The sequence below is a fragment of the Neomonachus schauinslandi genome, chromosome 9 (genome assembly GCF_002201575.2).
Source record: "Neomonachus schauinslandi chromosome 9, ASM220157v2, whole genome shotgun sequence".
In the NCBI taxonomy this organism is placed as follows: domain Eukaryota; kingdom Metazoa; phylum Chordata; class Mammalia; order Carnivora; family Phocidae; genus Neomonachus; species Neomonachus schauinslandi.
This window is the reverse complement of record NC_058411.1, coordinates 8,213,880-8,232,840: the sequence shown is the minus strand read 5'-3', so window position 1 is coordinate 8,232,840 and position 18,961 is coordinate 8,213,880. Positions and strand designations below refer to the sequence as shown.

At 41.1% G+C, this 18,961-nt stretch overlaps 1 protein-coding gene across 1 annotated transcript in view; it reads right to left on the bottom strand.

Annotated features, from left to right (window-relative positions):
* Positions 1 to 18,961, bottom strand: part of ATG2B (autophagy related 2B) — an 83,095-nt gene that overhangs the window by 11,705 nt on the left and 52,429 nt on the right. The window contains exons 24-35 of the mRNA XM_021679830.2: positions 18,129 to 18,235; positions 17,877 to 17,969; positions 17,245 to 17,315; positions 16,785 to 16,861; positions 16,152 to 16,322; positions 14,051 to 14,192; positions 11,892 to 12,094; positions 10,375 to 10,601; positions 8,386 to 8,494; positions 7,253 to 7,447; positions 5,856 to 5,957; positions 184 to 262 (exon numbers count right to left, since the gene is read on the bottom strand). Coding sequence (XP_021535505.1) covers positions 184 to 262; positions 5,856 to 5,957; positions 7,253 to 7,447; positions 8,386 to 8,494; positions 10,375 to 10,601; positions 11,892 to 12,094; positions 14,051 to 14,192; positions 16,152 to 16,322; positions 16,785 to 16,861; positions 17,245 to 17,315; positions 17,877 to 17,969; positions 18,129 to 18,235 — 1,576 coding nt within the window. The remainder of the gene's footprint in view (positions 1 to 183; positions 263 to 5,855; positions 5,958 to 7,252; positions 7,448 to 8,385; positions 8,495 to 10,374; positions 10,602 to 11,891; positions 12,095 to 14,050; positions 14,193 to 16,151; positions 16,323 to 16,784; positions 16,862 to 17,244; positions 17,316 to 17,876; positions 17,970 to 18,128; positions 18,236 to 18,961) is intronic.

The window sequence follows — 18,961 nt, the reverse complement described above, 5'->3', positions numbered from 1 at the left end:
CTTCCACCTTTTAAATTATTACTTACATAAACTGCATTCGCAAAATATAAAAAAATAAACACAAAGCACATTTACATAAATGAGAATAAAGACTGTAAGTACACTCTCAAAAAGGCCTCATAACAATCAAAATCAATCCAATTATTTGATATAGACTTTTTCCAAACTATACACGTTTAATACCTTCTGGATCTGGAGCCATTAGAAGCTCTACTTCTGTAGAAAGACTTGTGAAGAAATCCTTCAGGAAGAACAAGGCATCCTAAAATCAAACGAAATAATTATAACCGGTGGGGTGGGGGGGGGAGCATCTCTTTCTAAAACTACAAAGTATCTCAAAGTCCCATATTTTACTCATTCCTCATATACCACTATAATTTTTTGAGTTCTTACTCTGTGTGAGGCAGTGTTCCTATTCCCCATCTCTCTCTCTCTCACACACACACACACACTTCCTTGTTAATTCTCACAACTCTGAGAAAATTATAGACATGAAAATTAAGACACAGAGAAGTTAAAGATTACACAGCGATTTCTAAATCCAAGTAGTTTGGTTTCTCAGGAAGGCGGCGTCCTTGTTCTTGGATGCCAGTGCTCAGTGCAAACGGTAGGGGGCGCAATACCGCCACAAGGAACAGCACCCCGCCGGCCTGCGCACACTCACAAGCCTTGCAAGTTCTTACTACCTGCTTTCGGCCTGGACCACTATGTTCTATTGCCTTAACACATTTTCTCCATTGGACAGGATATTCAAAAGTAAAATCCGTAAAATTACCCAGTGTGGTCTCTTCTGAAATGATGTAATAACAAAAACGCGCAGGCCTGTCTAACGCTGTCCGAGCAAGCCACATTCGCCCGCTATTAGCAGCTTCGTTTTACCCACCTCACTCACACCGACAGACCCCTTTGGAAAGTATGAAAATTAAATGCTTGAGCCTATTCTTTCTTATTCTGCCCTTCCATTTAAAAAAATTCTCAGTTAGGGCGCCTGGGTGGCTCAGTTGGTTAAGCGACTGCCTTCGGCTCAGGTCATGATCCTGGAGTCCAGGGATCAAGTCCCGCATAGGGCTCCCTGCTCAGCGGGGAGTCTGCTTCTCCCTCTGACCCTCCCCCCCCCTCATGTGCTCGCTCTCTCTCTCAAATAAATAAATAAAATCTTAAAAAAAAAAATTCTCAGTTAATATAAAGCATTAATACTGTACCAAAATGCAATGTGGTGGGGAATTACAGGGTCAGGATATTTGGTAGCATACTCTAAGTCTGGTAATTCCAAAGGATCTGATCAACCTACTGATCACGTTTATCAGAAATATAAATGATGAAAGTCAGAAAGATATTTTTCTAGGTAACATGGCATATGGGAGACTGAGGGATGGGACTGAAGACCAAGCAGGCAGTTCCGACAGTACTGAAAATATTCTGGTTCTGCAGTAAGACAGTGGGTTCATGAATTGTTCATTACATTATGCTTTCTTTACATTTATATGTGTACATTTTGTTATTCACATTACATACATTATATATTACTACACAGATCCGTGTGTATATATACACACATTGGATAATATATGTATATCAAATATTAGATGTTTACAAAGTTAACAGTACCTAAAAATGTTATTCTTTGACCACTAGATGGTGATATTTTAACGCAATAAATACTTTGACTCTATGCCTTCAAAAAAACAAGAGAAAATTTCCAGGTAGAAATATGCTTAAAAAAAGAGAGAGAGAGAGAGAGAGAAGACCCCAGAGCTGGTGGCATTTATCCATTTTCACTACAAATCACAAAACAACAGAAGAGGGGATACTAATGGTCTGCATTTCAATATGCTCTCAGAAGTTCTGATATTGGTATTTATGCTAAACTCTTTTTTTTTTTTTTAAGATTTTATTTATTTATTTGAGAGAGACTGAGAGAGAGAGAGCATGAGAGGGGGGAGGGTTGGGAGGGTCAGAGGGAGAGGCAGACTCCCTGCCGAGCAGGGAGCCCGATGCGGGACTCGATCCAGGGACTCCAGGATCATGACCTGAGCCGAAGGCAGTCGCTTAACCAACTGAGCCACCCAGGCGCCCTATGCTAAACTCTTTACAACTCAATAAAACAACCTAATTTTAAAATTAGCAAAACACAGACACTTTACAAAAGGGTATACAGATGCCAGATGAGCATGTGAAAAGATGCTGAGCATCATTAGCCACCACGAAATCCAAATTAAAACCACAATGAACACCAAATAAAATCGTTAAAATTAAAAAGACAGCATCAGGTTTGGTCAGGGTGTGAAGCAGCAGCTCTCGTGTTCCTGGGGGTCGTACAAGGGTATAACCGCCGGGGGAAACTGGCAGCTTCTTACAGTGGTCAAATACACATCTGCCTCACGGCCTGGAAATTGTTTGTAATACCCAAGACAAATGAAAACAAAGATCCATAAGAAGACTTGTACACAAACTTCGTAACAGCTTTGTTCCTAAGAGCCAAAACCAAGAAAAACAACCCAAATGTAAATCATGTAAATGGATACACAAAGTGTGGTACAGCCATACAAGGACTCCAGTCCTCAGCAATGAACAGGAACAGACTGAACAGAAATGAATAGACACGCCTCAGCATAGATGAAGCTCACTGCACAGGAAGCCAAATACACTTCCATTTACATGAAGCTGTGGGAGGGAAAAAGCTAACCTATGGTGATAGAAAGGAGGCCAACAATTACTTTGGGGTGGTGGAGACTGATCACAGAGGGGCACGGGGGACTCTGAAGGGAACAGAAAACACTCTTTCAACTGGTGTAGTAGTTACTCAAGTGTATCTGTCAAGCTCAAACTGTACACCTAAAATCCTGGCACTTTATTATATGCAAATTATACCTACATACAATCAACTTCTTAAAACTTGAAAAAATGTGGTTTATTATTTTACAAACTTAGGCTATAGTTCTTTCTAGCTTTAAGAAGATACTAACAATATCTTCTATCATAGAAGTGTTAAAATAGTTAATTATAATGTCATACTCAGGCAATCAAGTAATGATGCTAAAAAACCACAAATGTGCAAACTAGTTCTGCTCGTATTCACCATCTCGAACCTCAGCCAAGCACATACCTACCTTACCAGAATAGCCTCACATCTCCGCTCACAACCTGAATTAGGCCCTCAATGCCTTTACACAAATCTTAATGCAACTAACTCAACCACATTCCTTAACACCCACCTTGAGTGTCACCTCCTCCAAAAGCCTTTCCTGATTACCCCTCACTCTTCTGAATTCCCGGCCTGGCTTCAGAGCCCCTTCTGCTGGGGCATATCCCGCTATGCCAATCTTTACCACTGGGACTCACCACAGGGTGTTAAAGTCATCTGTTTTATGTCAGTCTCCACCCCCATACAGAGATCTCTGAGGTTGGGAATGTTCACTTATCTTTGTATCCCCAGCATCCTGCTACAGGACCTGGGATGAGACTGGCATTCAGCAAATCATTTGGGATTAACAAGCATATTTTCCCCGCCCAGAGTTCCAGGCAGTGCAACACTGAAATGGACACCAGACTAGGAAAGTCAGGAAATCTGGCCTCTTCAAAGTTCAGATCTCACACTGTCTAGTTACATGAACTTCATCATCTATTTACCCTTCCCCAGAAGAAAATCGTTCCTTCTGCCTAGTGTCCTGCCTCCACTCCACACATGCTGAGCCTTGGAAGCAATGACCCTGAACTTCAACAGCAATGCAGCTTTTTTTAAAACAGTGTGTTGCTTTCATACTTACTATCTATGATACAGTTAAGAGAAATATTAAGTCAGAGACATGCTTGGTAAGAAAAGTATTACTCAAAGCATTATCATTCTTCAACTGATTAGTTTTCTAAAGAAAAAAATGGAGAACATAAGTATCAGGTTTTCTCTTCAGAGGACCATTTGCTCTCTCAAACTAAGGCACGTCGATCTTAGAAGGTGCCAGCCAGAAGGACGTTTGCACAGTGAACCTGTCAGCACACACCTGCAGTGCGGCTGTGTTCTCAGGTTCGTATCTTGGGAAACGATTTCCCGCTCCTCCTCAGGTCAGCCAGAACAGTGATTTCCCTGTTTTCTCAAAGATCAGTATCTCCCCATTTCAAAATCACAATGCTTTATAGTTCTAAGAAATTAAGCTCACTACTGAAGAAAAAAGTCTGTTAAAGAAAACTGGGCAGGGCGCCTGGGTGGCTCAGTTAAGCATCTGCCTTCAGCTCAGGTCATGATACCGGGGTCCTGGGATTAAGTCCTGCTTAGCGCTCCGTGCTCAGCAGGGAGTCTGCTTCTCCCTCTGCCTCTGCCCCTCCCCCCCACTCCTTCTCTCTCTCTCTCTCTCTCTCTCTCTCTCTCTCTCACACACACACACACACTCTCTCTCTCTCCCCCCCCTCAAATAAATAAATTTAAAAACTTTAAAAAGGAAAAAGAAAACTGGGCTTGCTACATCTGGCAAAGTCATGCCAATAAAGATGTATCTTGCTCAAATTCTTGCTCACACTGATTTCCACAGATAGAATTTCCCATAAATACTTGATCGTACTCCTATTCAGTCACAAGGCAATGTATGGATAAATCAAATTAAAATACGGGTATCCAAAGAAATTCTTCTCATAAGGAGAGAACATAAATCTAAAGTACGCACTGGCAAGTCTGTCCCAGCTCAGAAGCTACAAATATTAACGTGAAGCTGTGCTGAACTTCTGTGCTTCACAATACATTTTTTCTGAGAAATGTCTATATTTTTGCAAGATAATTATTTAATACCTTATTCCTGAAATGTCTGTACTTATTCAAATAACAAGTCAACGTTATTCAATCTGTACCACGTAAGCAAACCAACAGTGCTATCCCACATAGACTCTCCTTCTCACACCAATATAAGGTGTAACAGGACAGTTCTGCTGTTTCAAAAGCAGGCTATTTTAAGAACTCCACTTATTTTCCTCAGTTGTGACGTGCTTCAGTTAATAAGAACAACAGTTAACACTTCTGATCTTTTAACATTGTACGCCAGGCACCAAGCTAAATATTTAACATACGCTAGTCTCATTTGATCATTTTTTAAAAAAACTACATCTATTTCTCTTACTTTGATTTTATCAGTGAAGAAAGTGAGGCTTGGAGAAATAACTTCCCCAAAGGCACACAACCAGGGAAAGAGAACTGAGGCGCCAACCCCAGCCTGACTCCCGAGCCTGTGCCCCCCCTCACGGCCACACCGCACGACTACAAAGCATCACGTGTTCACACACCCTGAATCTAGTTTGCCCAAGAGGCGCCAACTATGTTTTAAACAGCTGAGTCAAAGCAAAACCCAGAACAATTTCATGGAAATGCTTGCTAGAATACGGCAAAGTAGATTTCTTTAGGTCTTTCCACAAATCTGCTGTTTGTGACCTGTTCAGGTATCCAATGTACCAATTTGTCATCTTACCCAGGGCAGAAGGAATTCTCTTCCAGGTGCTGTGGTTAAGAGACAAGCCCTCTGATCTTTCAACCACAGATGTCAGGGAGTCATTTCCTACCCTCTGAAGACACCTGTGTACCTGCCCAAGTGTGTGTCCGTGAGCAGGGGAGAACAGGAAGCAGGGACTGAGTGCTAGGTCACGCAGACAATGAGGAGCCTGGAGCACAACATCTAATAATGTTTACTCACCAACAGTTCGGATCCCTAACGCCCGATGAATTTGTCCTATTCTTTACCAGCAGAATTCTGCTTCAATTATGCAACTTTCATAACAGTTAAGTAACAATAAACATTTTAATTCACCTAAATTAAATCTCTCCTTCTGAGTCTGGGACATAGAAGCATAACTCCTCACACGATGCCTGCAGTACAAACCTGGTCAATATTGAGGCGAAGTGGCATTAGGGACACTCGCAAGCAGCACTCCTGCGGTGACCTGCCGGACTCGGGGCGCACGTGTAATACTTTCACTGTCAACTAGGAGAGAAGAAAAACATTTTTTCCCCAATGATATTACACCCTTGTTTTCATTTAAAAAGAAAAAACACAAGAAACAAAAGAAAAAAATCCCATTTCTATCCCTTATAAGAGAACTAAAAGTGGAACTGTTTCCCCTTTTTCTTTAAAGGCCTGAATCACACTTGTCTGGGGCACACACTCCCTGAAGAGTCTCAGGAGAGAAATGGGTTCTCTTTAGTGGGAAAGACATAAACGACAGTGGGGTACATGTACTTCAGGATCCGCTGGGCCCCTGGAGGGAATCCGGAGAGCCACACTCCAAAGACAGCTTCTAGGACGTTTTCTTCTAGCAATCCTGAGCAAATCATTCCTATTCCACTAAAACTCACAAAGTGTTAGAAATCTGGAACACTTCCAGCAATACTAAATATTTTGTGTAGATCATCATAGACTTCCCATTTTCCTCGGGTATCAATATACTGGCAGTTAAAATTAATGGACCCTAAAAGTGACAGGTAAAATAATTTTTAGGGGTGCCTGGGTGGCTCAGTCATTAGGCGTCCGCCTTTGGCTCGGGTCATGATCCCAGCGTCCTGGGATCGAGCCCCGCATCGGGCTCCCTGCTCGGTGGGAGGCCTGCTTCTCCCTCTCCCACTCCCCCTGCTTGTGTTCCTTCTCTCCCCCTCACTGTCTGTCAAATAAAAAAAATAAAAAATAAATAAATCTTAAAAAATAATTATTTTTATTTTTTTATTTTTTTTAAAGATTTTATTTATTTATCTGAGACAGAGAGCATGAGAGAGACAGAGAGCACATGAGAGGGGGGAGGGTCAGAGGGAGAAGCAGACTCCCTGCCGAGCAGGGAGCCCGATGCGGGACTCGATCCCGGGACTCCAGGATCATGACCTGAGCCGAAGGCAGTCGCTCAACCAACTGAGCCACCCAGGCGCCCAAAAAATAATTTTTAAATAATAAAACTTTAAGGGGCACATGGGTGGCTCAGTCAAGCATCTGCCTTTGGCTCAGGTCATGATCCCAGGCTCCTGGGATAGAGTCCCACATGGGGCTCCCTGCTCAGCAGGGAGTCTGCTTCTCCCTCTGCCCCTCCCCCCAGCTCATGCTCACTGTCTGAAATAAAACCTTTAAAAATTAATAACAATAAAACTTTAAGCAGCGTATTTAAAAGGAATTTTCATATTACTATAAAAAAAAACCTTCAATTTTCCCCAATCTCAATCTTCTGCAGTTAGATACAACAAACACACTTTTCCAAAACAAATAAATAACAGAACATATGAGGTCTTAAATCTTACCATGTTGGAATGAGCTTTTCGAGGTATTTCTTTACTGCAATACAAGTACAAAAACTTATTCATTTGTGATGTTGCCAGACGATCTCGAATTTCAAGATCCTGCACGACAAACACCTGCCGGGAGACTGGGTGCTCTAAGAGGCCGGAGTCACACTCCGGCTTGCAAGGTGGGTAGACCTCATGCTGAAACTTCACCTTCACAGAGAAGAGGGAACACACAACCATTTTTACTTTTTATTTAAATTAGATTTCTTCTTTAAAATGCAAAATATCACCCATCACTTGTTGTTTCAGAGAACAACAGTCCTTCATTTGTTCACTTTATTGATCTACATGTGCCTCACCACACAAGCATAAGCTCAACGAATATCTTACTTGATCTTGGCAAAATCCCTATCCTTTTCAAGCAAAACCCTCTGTAAGAATAATACACAAAGTTATCATCTTGCATACCTATGAAACTGCTTGAAAAAGAATCAGTGGAGGCAATGTTCAAGTTCCAAAGGGTGGGGGGGGGGGGGCAAGGATACAATGAAATGCATGGGATCTTCATCACTACGATACTTCCATGTTAAGTACCCTAATATAAGACACTTGGCACAATCCCAGACAAGCTGAAAGAACTGAATGTATATGATGTCATTGGCGACCTGGACATACTGGTCTCTAGACATTCATGAAGGACCTGACACAGGTCCTATCCAACGGCAGCCCTCCCAGATAGATCCTCCAGGGCAGTGGTTCCCCAAGTGTGGTCCTGGGAAAGGTAGTATCAGAATCACCTGGGAACTCATTAAAAATGCAAATTCATGGGCCCCACCTCATACTGATTCAGAAACTCTGGGGCCCAGCAACTTGTGTTTTAACAAGCCCTCGAGGGGATTCTGATGCTTGCTCAACTCTGAGAGACACTCCTCTAGGGACAGCCTGGGAAAACAAAAACAAAACAAAACCCCTCAAACTTCTCGGAACATTTGAGAAAGAAAAAGTTAGAAGTTTTACAAGACCCCTGCATTTTTCCAATCCAAAGGGCTGGCACTTATGGCTCAAGACCACAAGGCTGGGGAGCAACCAAAGAACCCCCATTAATGCTCCTACTTCGGTGGCTTTTTCCTTTCAAAATGCCATCTTACCTTGCTTAACTGTATTTCCATTAAAAAGTCATGGTTTCTTCCTTTTCCCCCACATACCATGTTACGTGCATGCCTTGTGGGAGTGTGAGAAGGTGAACTGTGGGGACTGCTATAAATAGAAAAAAAAAAAAATTTGTTAAAGGAAATATTCAAAGAAAGGCAATGAATGACCTCAGGAAAAATAGAAAGATAGAAAGAGAAAATAATATTACAGAACTACCAACACTCTGCCACAAACTGCATTTCTCTATATCAAAGCCACATCTTTATGCTTCGGAGACACTGAGAACATGAATTTTATTACTGCCATTGCGGCAATCAACTGCCTGCTAAATATTTAGAACTAAAGAAAAACGTAACTATGGTGTTGGTGTTCATATAACAGGACACGGAAAAACGAGACCTCCTGAGAAGTTCCTTATTACTTCAGAAACTCCTTACAGAGTACAAGTCCTAAAAATCCCAATCGATATAGAAAAGGAAGTTTTAAAAATCACTTTTTTTTTTAGATTTTATTTATTAATTTCTGAGAGAGAGAGAGCACAAACAGTGGGGGAGCGGCAGGCAGAGGGAGAAGCAGACTCCCCGCTGAGCAGGGAGCCCAATGCGGGAGCTCGATCCCAGGACCCTGGGATCATGACCTGAGCTGAAGGCAGATGCTTATTAACCCACTGAGCCACCCAGGAGCCCCTAAAAATCACTTTTAAATAGGAAGTCTCTACACTGTTGTGCCAAAGATTACCATTCCCTGAAACCTTTTCTGATCATCCCACCCTAATGAGAATGTTCCCTCCCACTGCACCTAGGACTAGGCTGGCTAGTCCTCTTCTAGCTCCACCAAACAACACACTCATTTAACAAGTACTTCAGGAGCATCAACCCCTTGCCCGGCACTCTGCTGGATGCCAGAGATTCAGGGCCATGCCTGGTCCCTGCCCCCTGAGGCACATGCTTCACTTCATTGCCCTCATCTGCTTACATAATGGTCCTTTTGAATGGAGGGAAGGGTGTGGGTCTTATTTTTTTAAGATTTTATTTATTTATTTGAGAGCGAAAGAGCCCATGAGAGAGCGCAGGAGAGAGCGCAGGAGCGGGGAGGAGAAGGGCAGAGGGAGAGTCAGAAGCAGGCTCTTCAATGAGCAGGGAGCCCGATGCAGGGGCTGGATCCCAGGACCCTGGGATCATGACCTGAGCCGAAGGCAGACAGTTAACCCACTGAGCCACCCAAGCGCCCCTGGGCCTTATTCATTTTAGTGAATGTGCCTCTAACACAGGCTCCGGCACATGGTAGGTACCCAAAATATTTTGGTGAATGGCAATCACTTAAGTCACCATATTTCAGTAAATACATAAACAATGCAACTAAGTTTACAAATGAAAAGTTTTAACATTAAAAGAGCAACATTTAAATTACACAGCTGTCAGTACTACTTTATTAATAATTCTTAAAATGACAAATTCTAGGGGCGCCTGGGTGGTTCAGTCGGTTAGGCATCGGTCTTCAGCTCAGGTCATGATCCCGGGGTCCCAGGATCGAGCCCCACATCAGGCTCCCTGCTCAGCGGGGAGTCTGCTTCTCCCTCTGTCCCTCACCCTGGCTCATGCTCTCTCTCTCTCTCACGTGTGCTCGCTCTCAAAAAAATAAAATCTTTTTTTTTAAGAAATGACAAATTCTGTCTTTTTCTATGAAAAGAAAATAATATAAATAAATAAAATCTTAAAAAAAAAAAAGGGGGGGGCGCCTGGGTGGCTCAGATGGTTAAGCGTCTGCCTTCGGCTCAGGTCATAATCTCAGGGTCCTGGAATCGAGTCCCGCATCGGGCTTCCTGCTCCTTGGGAGCCTGCTTCTCCCTCTGCCTCTCTCTCTCTCTCTCTCTCTGTCTCTCATGAATAAATAAATAAAATCTTTAAAAAAAATAAAATAAAATAAAATAAAAAGAAAATAATGGCTTGAAAAAAAAAAAAAAACTTATGTAGAAATCAACTTACATGTAACTTTTAGCTGGAGAAGTAGGAGGGACTGTTCCAAAATCCTTTCCTCCATAAAGATGCCAAACGAGAGAGACTTCTTTAACAACATAGCGGACGACAGGGATGGGAAAGTGCAATGGGGCTTTGCTCGTGTCCGTCTTCTTAGCGGGTTGACTAAAGTAATTCTCTCTTATTACAATCGCATCATCGACCATCACTTTCACAACTGGCTCTTCCTCCTTCTCCTAAAATAAACAGGGAACACACACGGTCTTATCTCAGTTGAAACCACTGATTATGTTGCATATCTCAAGATTTCTTGACTCTGCATTCTTTCTTTTTTTTTTTTTTTTTAAAGATTTTATTTATTTATTTGAGAGAGAGAGTGAGAGACAGAGAGCATGAGAGGGAGGAGGGTCAGGGGGGAGAAGCAGACTCCCCGCCGAGCAGGGAGCCCGATGCGGGACTTGATCCCGGGACTCCAGGATCATGACCTGAGCCAAAGGCAGTCGCTTAACCAACTGAGCCACCCAGGCGCCCCGACTCTGCATTCTTTCTAATAGCAATATCAATATATGAAATGGGCAAGTACTGATATTAATCATCACACTGGATACTCTGCATTATTCAGCATCAAGTGGACTTTTTGTTCATATGTAAATCACTCCACAAGGAGACTTTCATAGTCTTCAATCTAGCTTTTACCATTTGAAAATAAAAAGGCACAGATTTAGTGGGTGTGCGCTGATGTGGGTGTGTATCTGGTGTGTGTTTGTTTATAGTTCTTTAATTCAAAGTCAATACTACATTCCAAATTTAACATACTTCAACATACTGACCAAATTACCATGATCCTAATAATGAAGTTATCCTGAGTTTGACTGATTTTTATTTCCCAGGATGCAGTAAAACAAATACATTCATCAAGTTACTACTGAGCAGTTTAATATGTATATACGCTAAATGGTGATTCATGAAGTTCAACTCCAGCACCAATGCTTAACCCTTCTAGTGAACTGTGCATTCCTTACATCCAGACCGTACTTTTTAAATGGAAGCATGATTCTCACATGGCAATTACACTTATCAACCATCCATCAGCCTTCACACAAACCATGTCTTACCTTTCCCAATTCTTGGACTAGCAACTCTGGATAGCACTCCTTTCACCATTTCCTTGCCCTGAAGAGCTAACTATGTACAACATCTGTAGTTTAATAATCTATGTAGAAAATTTTGCCCTGAAACTAATAATACACCATATGTTAACTAACTTGAATTTAAATAAAATCTAAAAAAAATAATTTTTTAAATTTTGCAAATATTGAGCATTCTTCTGAGTTTTAGAGCGATGTGTCACAGAAATAGTAAAGTATAGTAAACATTTGCAAAGCCTCAATAATAAATTACAAAATGAAGTCACTGTGAACTGCCAAGAGTTATAAAAAAATCTGAAGACTGTTCCTCAGGTACCCTTTGGTCAATCCAACCTGTAACACTACCTTAAGGCCTCAATTATATTATCCATTTATTACCTGAATGTTTGCTCTTGGTGCAAAAAGAATGCAAAAGTCGTCATTCTCAGTGGGCGCACCTGCCATTGCATCACTAATCAAGTGGTGTGTGAATGAGGGGTAAGGAGGGCCAGGCTCCTGGGACGTGTTCCCACTCTCATCTGGAAACAGGAAGAGGTCTGAACAACATGGCTCCTGAGTTTGAGACTTTTCATCCAGAACACCTAGGTAAAAAAGAATACAACACTCAATTTTGGCACATTTTGAAGAGTAATGCTTAGTAAACATTTTAACCACATGTCAGATACACACTATGTTGAAATGTTTTCACCTGCAATATCGCATTTATTTCTTACAATAAGCCTCCGATTACTAATAAAAAGACTGATAATAAGTTTGAAGTTCTCTAGGAGAATAGTAAATGACGGTCTCATAAAGTCATAGCGAGTCTCCTCTTAAGTTATTTCGCATTAGAGAAGCTCAGAAATATGGCAGCAGGAGGTTAGTGTTGACTGGAGTTTTGTTTAAGCCAGAACTGCATTTTGACAACTCTGTCCTGTGGGTGGAGATGTGGAAACTTCCGGAGCAATACTGCAAGGGAAGGAACAACTGGTAACATCTGGCAGTGCCTCCCCCAGAACTACAGGAAATCTCTGCTTATAGAGGGGAGGGGGGGGAAAACAGAGGCCAAGCAGGACTCTGGCCAGGGAGTGGTGCCCTACAATCAACAGACTACTTTGTGGGGCACTGGATACCCAACGGGCCACCTGTTCTCACGTAGCTGTCAACGTGGTTCACAAAAGACTGCATGCATGACAAAATCTGTACTGTGAACATACACCTTTATGGATTTTTAATACATAGTAGATCCACTAATTCTTTCTCCATTCCGTCAGTCATTCCAATCACTGTGATAAGGACTGAGAACGTGAAGATGAATAATATATTTTAGCCTCAAGAGGCTCACAGACCAGATTTTAAATTCTTCTATGGCAGCACCTTGGACTTACTCATCCTTTATAAATGCCTGGTGCACCTGAATATTGAAGCTGTTCAGTAAATATTCACGAACATTCTTTCCCACCTAAGTAGGTTAGCTGCCAATATTACAGATAATGTAATATGCAGGAAGCTAAAAGTTCCTATTTCTTTCCTGAGTTCTAATTTATGCTAAATTAGAATAAAAGCAAAAATTTAACCCTAAACTTTGATAGTACCATGAAATAATTTTTTAAAAATTAAGATTTCAGAACATATAGAAATGACTATGTATTCAATTAGAAAAAAATATTTTTTAGATAGATGCTTCAAAGTATTTAGATGCTTCCAGCTGTCTTTCAAGGCTCTCCCACTGGCTGGTTCCTCCCTGCTTATCCAACTTTGCTGGCCAAGTCTTTCCAATGAGAAGGGAGCTTCTGTTCCAGTAAGAGCCTGAGCTGCAAGATAATTAAGGCTTCTGCATGCTTCTGTGCCTCTGTCAACATTCATGACCTTGCCAAGACTACCTTCTCTCTCCCCTCCACATACCTAAACCCCAGCCACTCTTTAAAATTAAGCCAACTTGAGCGCCTGGGTGGCTCCATCGTTAAGCATCTGCCTTAGGCTCAGGTCATGATCCCGGGGTCCTGGGATTGAGTCCTACATCAGGCTCCCTGCTTCGCAGAAGCCTGCATCTCCCTCTCCCACTCCCCCTGCTTGTGTTCCTGCTCTTGCTATCTCTGTCTCTGTCAAATAAATAAATAAAATCTTTAAAAATTAAATTAAATTAAGCCAACTCCTCTCACTTTCACTGAAATCTAATGAGACAATTCCAATCCCTTCCAACCGGTAGTTGAGGATGTGACACACTCTGAAGCACTTTCTCATGTCATTTCTCAAACATTCTAAGTAAGAACATCAGTCTGGCTTAGTGCCAATCTGTGTTATGAAACTCTAAGCTAACAGAACAGATAAGCTTTGTCTTTCATTTAATCTGTAACCCCCACAACACCCTGGCCAGTGGTTATTTATCTACTAGACACTCAATCAACACAAGCAGATTGACTAATAAATATCCACCAAACCTCAGACTTGTCTTTTCTTTAATAAGTTACTTACTGCAGAATTTATAAGCGTACAAATAACATAAGCCTCAAGTGAGGCCCCAGTGCTCCTGGGGAGGAAGGCCCGGCCCGTCCTACCGTTAGCCTGGGCTTGCGCGGATGCAGCGGCCTGCTGCAGGTCAACCTCCTCCATAGCGTCACTCATCAGATCACGTAACATCTGCTGGTCTGCTTCAGGAAGTACTGGACCCTGTGAGGAGGAGCGACCGCTGGAATCTACCTACAGCCAAAACACCTAATTAAAAATAACTGAAAATGGGCGCCTGGGTGGCTCAGTTGGTTAAGCGACTGCCTTCGGCTCAGGTCATGATCCTGGAGTCCCAGGATCCAGTCCCGCATCGGGCTACCTGCTCAGCAGGGAGTCTGCTTCTCCCTCCCCTGCTCCCCACTCTTGTGCTCTCTCTCTCTCTCAAATAAATAAATAAAATCTTTAAAAAAAAAAATAACTGGGGCGCCTGGTGGCTCAGTTGGTTAAGCGACTGCCTTCGGCTCAGGTCATGATCCTGGAGTCCCAGGATCGAGTCCCGCATCGGGCTCCCTGCTCGGCAGGGAGTCTGCTTCTCCCTCTCCCGCTCCCCCCTCTTGTGCTCTTTCTCTCTCTCACTCTCTCTCTCAAATAAATAAATAAAATCTTTAAAAAAAATAAAAATTAAAAAAAATAACTGAAAATGCTCTAAGAAGCAAACTACTCAGCATGACGTTGTCCTAGAAACACAAGGCATTTTACAAAGACACCAGAAACAGGAACACAGCCATCGTTCCACCTTCTGCCCTACAGCTGTAGCCTTCTAGGTTGTTAGCATCATCATCACCCCAACAACTACTGGCCAACAGAAACAAATGCGCCATCACCTCAAAGCCAGCACCGTGAGCCGGGACGGTGGCGAACACGCACACTAGAGGACAAAGGAGCTAAGAACACTGCAGTGAGGCCTGGGGAGGAGCAGTCTCCTTCTGCAGAGCGGGAGCTGCTCAAATCTGGCAGCTGCACCAACTCTCACCCCCTGGACACAAAGCCGCTGGCGGTCAGAGTCTCGTGTCCTGGAATGGACGGACACCGAAGGATAGTAGGGGGCACACAGAGCAGGGGAAATCAACTAAGTGGGGACTCACGGGGTTCAACTCCAGCGCTGATGCTTAACCATTTTGGTTAGTGAACTGTGGGTTCATTAAATCCAGGCCATGCTTTTTAAATGGGAGTATGACTCTAAAATGGAAAGATCCAATTTGAAAGGGATCATTTAAAATAACGTTTAATAAACTGGAGAATGTTTATACAAAGAAAACAAACAGTGGAGAGGGAGGGTCATGAATTGTCTTCTTGTCAGTGAGAAGAGAGCAAAAGCAAGGAGTCAAAACCCAAAGCATAACACGAATGAAGTGTAAGAGCATCTGAACAAGACAAGGACCTTCACTAGGGGCTCCATTATCTAAGAGACTGAGAATCCTGTTCATAGAGCGGGCCACGATAAAGAATGAAAAAGCACTAAAAAGTTAAAAATGCTAAACAAACCGGACATCGTTCAATCTGTACCTAAGGGAGGACAGAGAGGTGACAGTTGGGGGCATAAGAAAGCACCGACCCAGAAATCAAAGTATCTGGTTTTGTTGCTAATCCTACTAATTTGGGCAAATAGCCTAATTCTCTGGGTTTTAACTTATTCATCTATAAAACGGAGATGATAATCTTTAACCTACCACACTGAATTCAAAGAAATCACAAACGAGAAAATATACTGAAAACCCAACAGAATCATATGTAACAAATAAAAGATAACTTAAGTCTTCTGGTAATAACACTAACACTTGTACCTCTCCTCTCCTAAGCATTTTTACATACGACTGGCACAGAACAAGCTCTTGCAATGCTACATGTTTTCTTTCTTCCTGGAGGGGAGATGAAAATAACTTAAGTCTAGAAGAAAGTATTCTGTGGGCTGAGAAGATTAATGTTCTGAAACAAAGAACACCAAAGAGCAGAATGGTTTTCCAAGAAGGCCTACGGAATCACCTTTCCAGACGCATCACTCTGAAGGTAAAGAACAGACAGGTGATTTTTCAAAGTTTCTTTTCTACCTCATGACTGTCATGAAGACCTCGCTGACGCACACACATCATGCCCATGGCTGCAAGGTGTCTGGGGTGAGTTAGTTCTAATAAAAGATGTTGCTGGCTATACCTTCATCTTTCTGTGCGAGGCTCCAGGCTTCGTCTCCACCTTGTTTGCTGCGTGTAAGTCCCCATAGCTTGCAATGTACTGAATGAGATTCATTAAAGCAGCACAAGAGTCCGAGCAAGTTCTGATATGGACAGTGTCACTGGAACAGTGTAGCTCGAAGCGCGGCTCAGTCTGGATGGACACAAGGGAAAAGAAAGGAACAGGTTTTTTAAACAAGAGCTAAAAATTTCTTGTTTTGCATAGGCTTACATTAAATAAAACAGAATAGAATTTTACTTGCCAGAAGAAATACATATTTATAACTATATCCTAATTTTAAAATATTTTATCTACTTTTGACCAAAATAATTTTATAATAAATTCAATTATTCTTTAGTCTCTCTTATAAAAAACAGGGGTCAAGGGCGCCTGGGTGGCTCAGTCACTGGGCGTCTGCCTTCGGCTCAGGTCATGATCCCAGGGTCCTGGGACCGAGCCCCATGTGGGGCTCCCTGCTTGGCAGGAAGCCTGCTTCTCCCTCTCCCACTCCCCCTGCTTGTGTTCCTCTCTTGCCATCTCTCTCTCTCTAATAAATAAATAAAATCTTAAAAAAAAAAAAAATAGAAGTAAAAATTTCTTATTTTAGTAACTTACTTGCTCTCCATCAGAATCAGATTTCACTGCAGTTATGGTTAATTCCAAAAGCCCCATATCCATCACACGAACATAATCTAAAATTTTTTAAATTAACAAAATATCTGAGTAAAGCTTTCAAAAAATACGTATCCAACCAACACTTAATAAAACTAGCAACTCTTTAAAATTCATGGCAGTTAGTGGTACAAATATTTAGAACGGAATGGAAATATAGTTTCATCCTATAAAAGTCCTACAATTCCCTTTTTTTACTTAGGAACAAAATTAATCTTGTATTAAATAGAGTACCTATAATTTGATGCACTTAACTGATGTTCTAAGGACATTACAACTTCAAACTGGTATTTAGTAAGATCCTTAGTTCAATAGCATTATTCCAGAGTTCAAATGCTCTAAAATATTCATACAAAAACTAAAGAACATTCATCTATCTCAGATTTTGTTTTTCAACTCTTACCTCTATTCAAATTTATAGTAACAGTATTACACTTGTCAGACAAATGCAAGGCAGCTTCATCCAAGATTATTCTGAGGAAACAATATAAAATCAACATCGAAAAATTAACTTTGAATACATGACACGTGATCATGACATACTTCATTGTATCATTCTTCTGATATACAAGTTATCAAAGTCATATGTAGTTTCTTACAAGTGGCATCTAACATTTCCTTAAAACTCACTGTTTCTGAGTGCTAGAAATATTTAAATGGTGTAAAGAATGAGACTGAATCATCAGCTCAAATTAATTTTAAATTTTCAGCATTTTTTAATAGATCTAAATTATCTAAATTATGAAAATAAAGTGTTATCAGGCAGTATAGGAAGTTTAGATTTCTGTTTTTAAAAGTAAACTATCAATCTCAAGAATTCATTTCCTCCCTAAAAATAAAAAACAGTGATAAATTGAAGAGATGGGACGAATCATTCGAAAATGAAAAATTGAAAACCTGGATAAAGGGACATGACTACGAGTAAAAGAATGCTGATTTTTAACAAAAGGGTGGGACTTCAAAGACTTCAGCTGAACAACAGTTAGCATGTTTGGAACAGCTGCATTTAGCAGACAGTTAAGTTTACCCAGGCACCTGAGAGTAGATGAGGATTTGTCCAAGGCCACACTACTGGAAACGCTGAAGGTTTCCACAGTGAGAAGAGATCGAATCGGCAAATAAAGAGGCCTAATACCAAAAAGAAACAAACAATATCAGTCTGCTAAAACAACAGAAACTCCCTTAAAAGAGCATTTTGAACCTTAACTCTACAATTTGAATTACGCATTTTTTCAAAACAGTACATATTTTGAATAAAGCTTTATTTTGTTCCACTTGTGAACTGACCTATAATCAAGTGCACAGCTCCAGAGGTGAACGTGAAAAGTTGTAAACGAAGTTGGAGGATTATATCCCAGAACAGGTTCATCAGCAATATTCAAGAAGTATAAAATCTGTAATCACAAAAATATAAAACGCCCTGCTTTAGAAGAAAAAAAAAGTTGTGACCAGGATATCTTTAGTACCAATGTAAAATATCTCACAGAAAAAGCAATGATTTATGGGGGGGAGGGGGGAAATCAATGCTAAAAGGAAAAAAAAAATCATCATTTTGAAGTAATTCATTTTAAAAAGTATTTGCAAAACCACTCGAGTTTGAAATGAAGAGAGAGTCCCATCTGACAACTGCAATGCTACAAGTCTTGAGAAAATTGTATCTTCTCAAAGATATGATTCATATCAAAATCATTATACAAACTAAAGTATGTATAATATGCTATGCTTGCATATTATTTTGCTTGGGACAATTCTTGAAAAAAATACTTTGCTAAAGATTACTTACCACTCCATCTGGTTGTCTATGTAATCCACTTTTGGGAAAAGTTATTTTTCCTTAAATTATACCTAGCTCAGTCTGAAAACCAGATCCTCTTACTAACATCTATTCTCCTGTATTTCTATCTAAATGAGGTTAGATTAAACCTCCCCCTTACAACTGAGTTCAGTGTTCACATCAACCATCTCTCTACCCTTGCTACACAGATCTAGGTCTCCTCAGGTCTCCTAAATGCTTTTATGAAAGCGCTCTGAAAACTTTCAGGTATAAAATATTTTATTATTTTCCAGCACAAAGAAAAAGCTCCTCTTTCTAAGGAAAATGAACAAGAGTCACAGTGTAC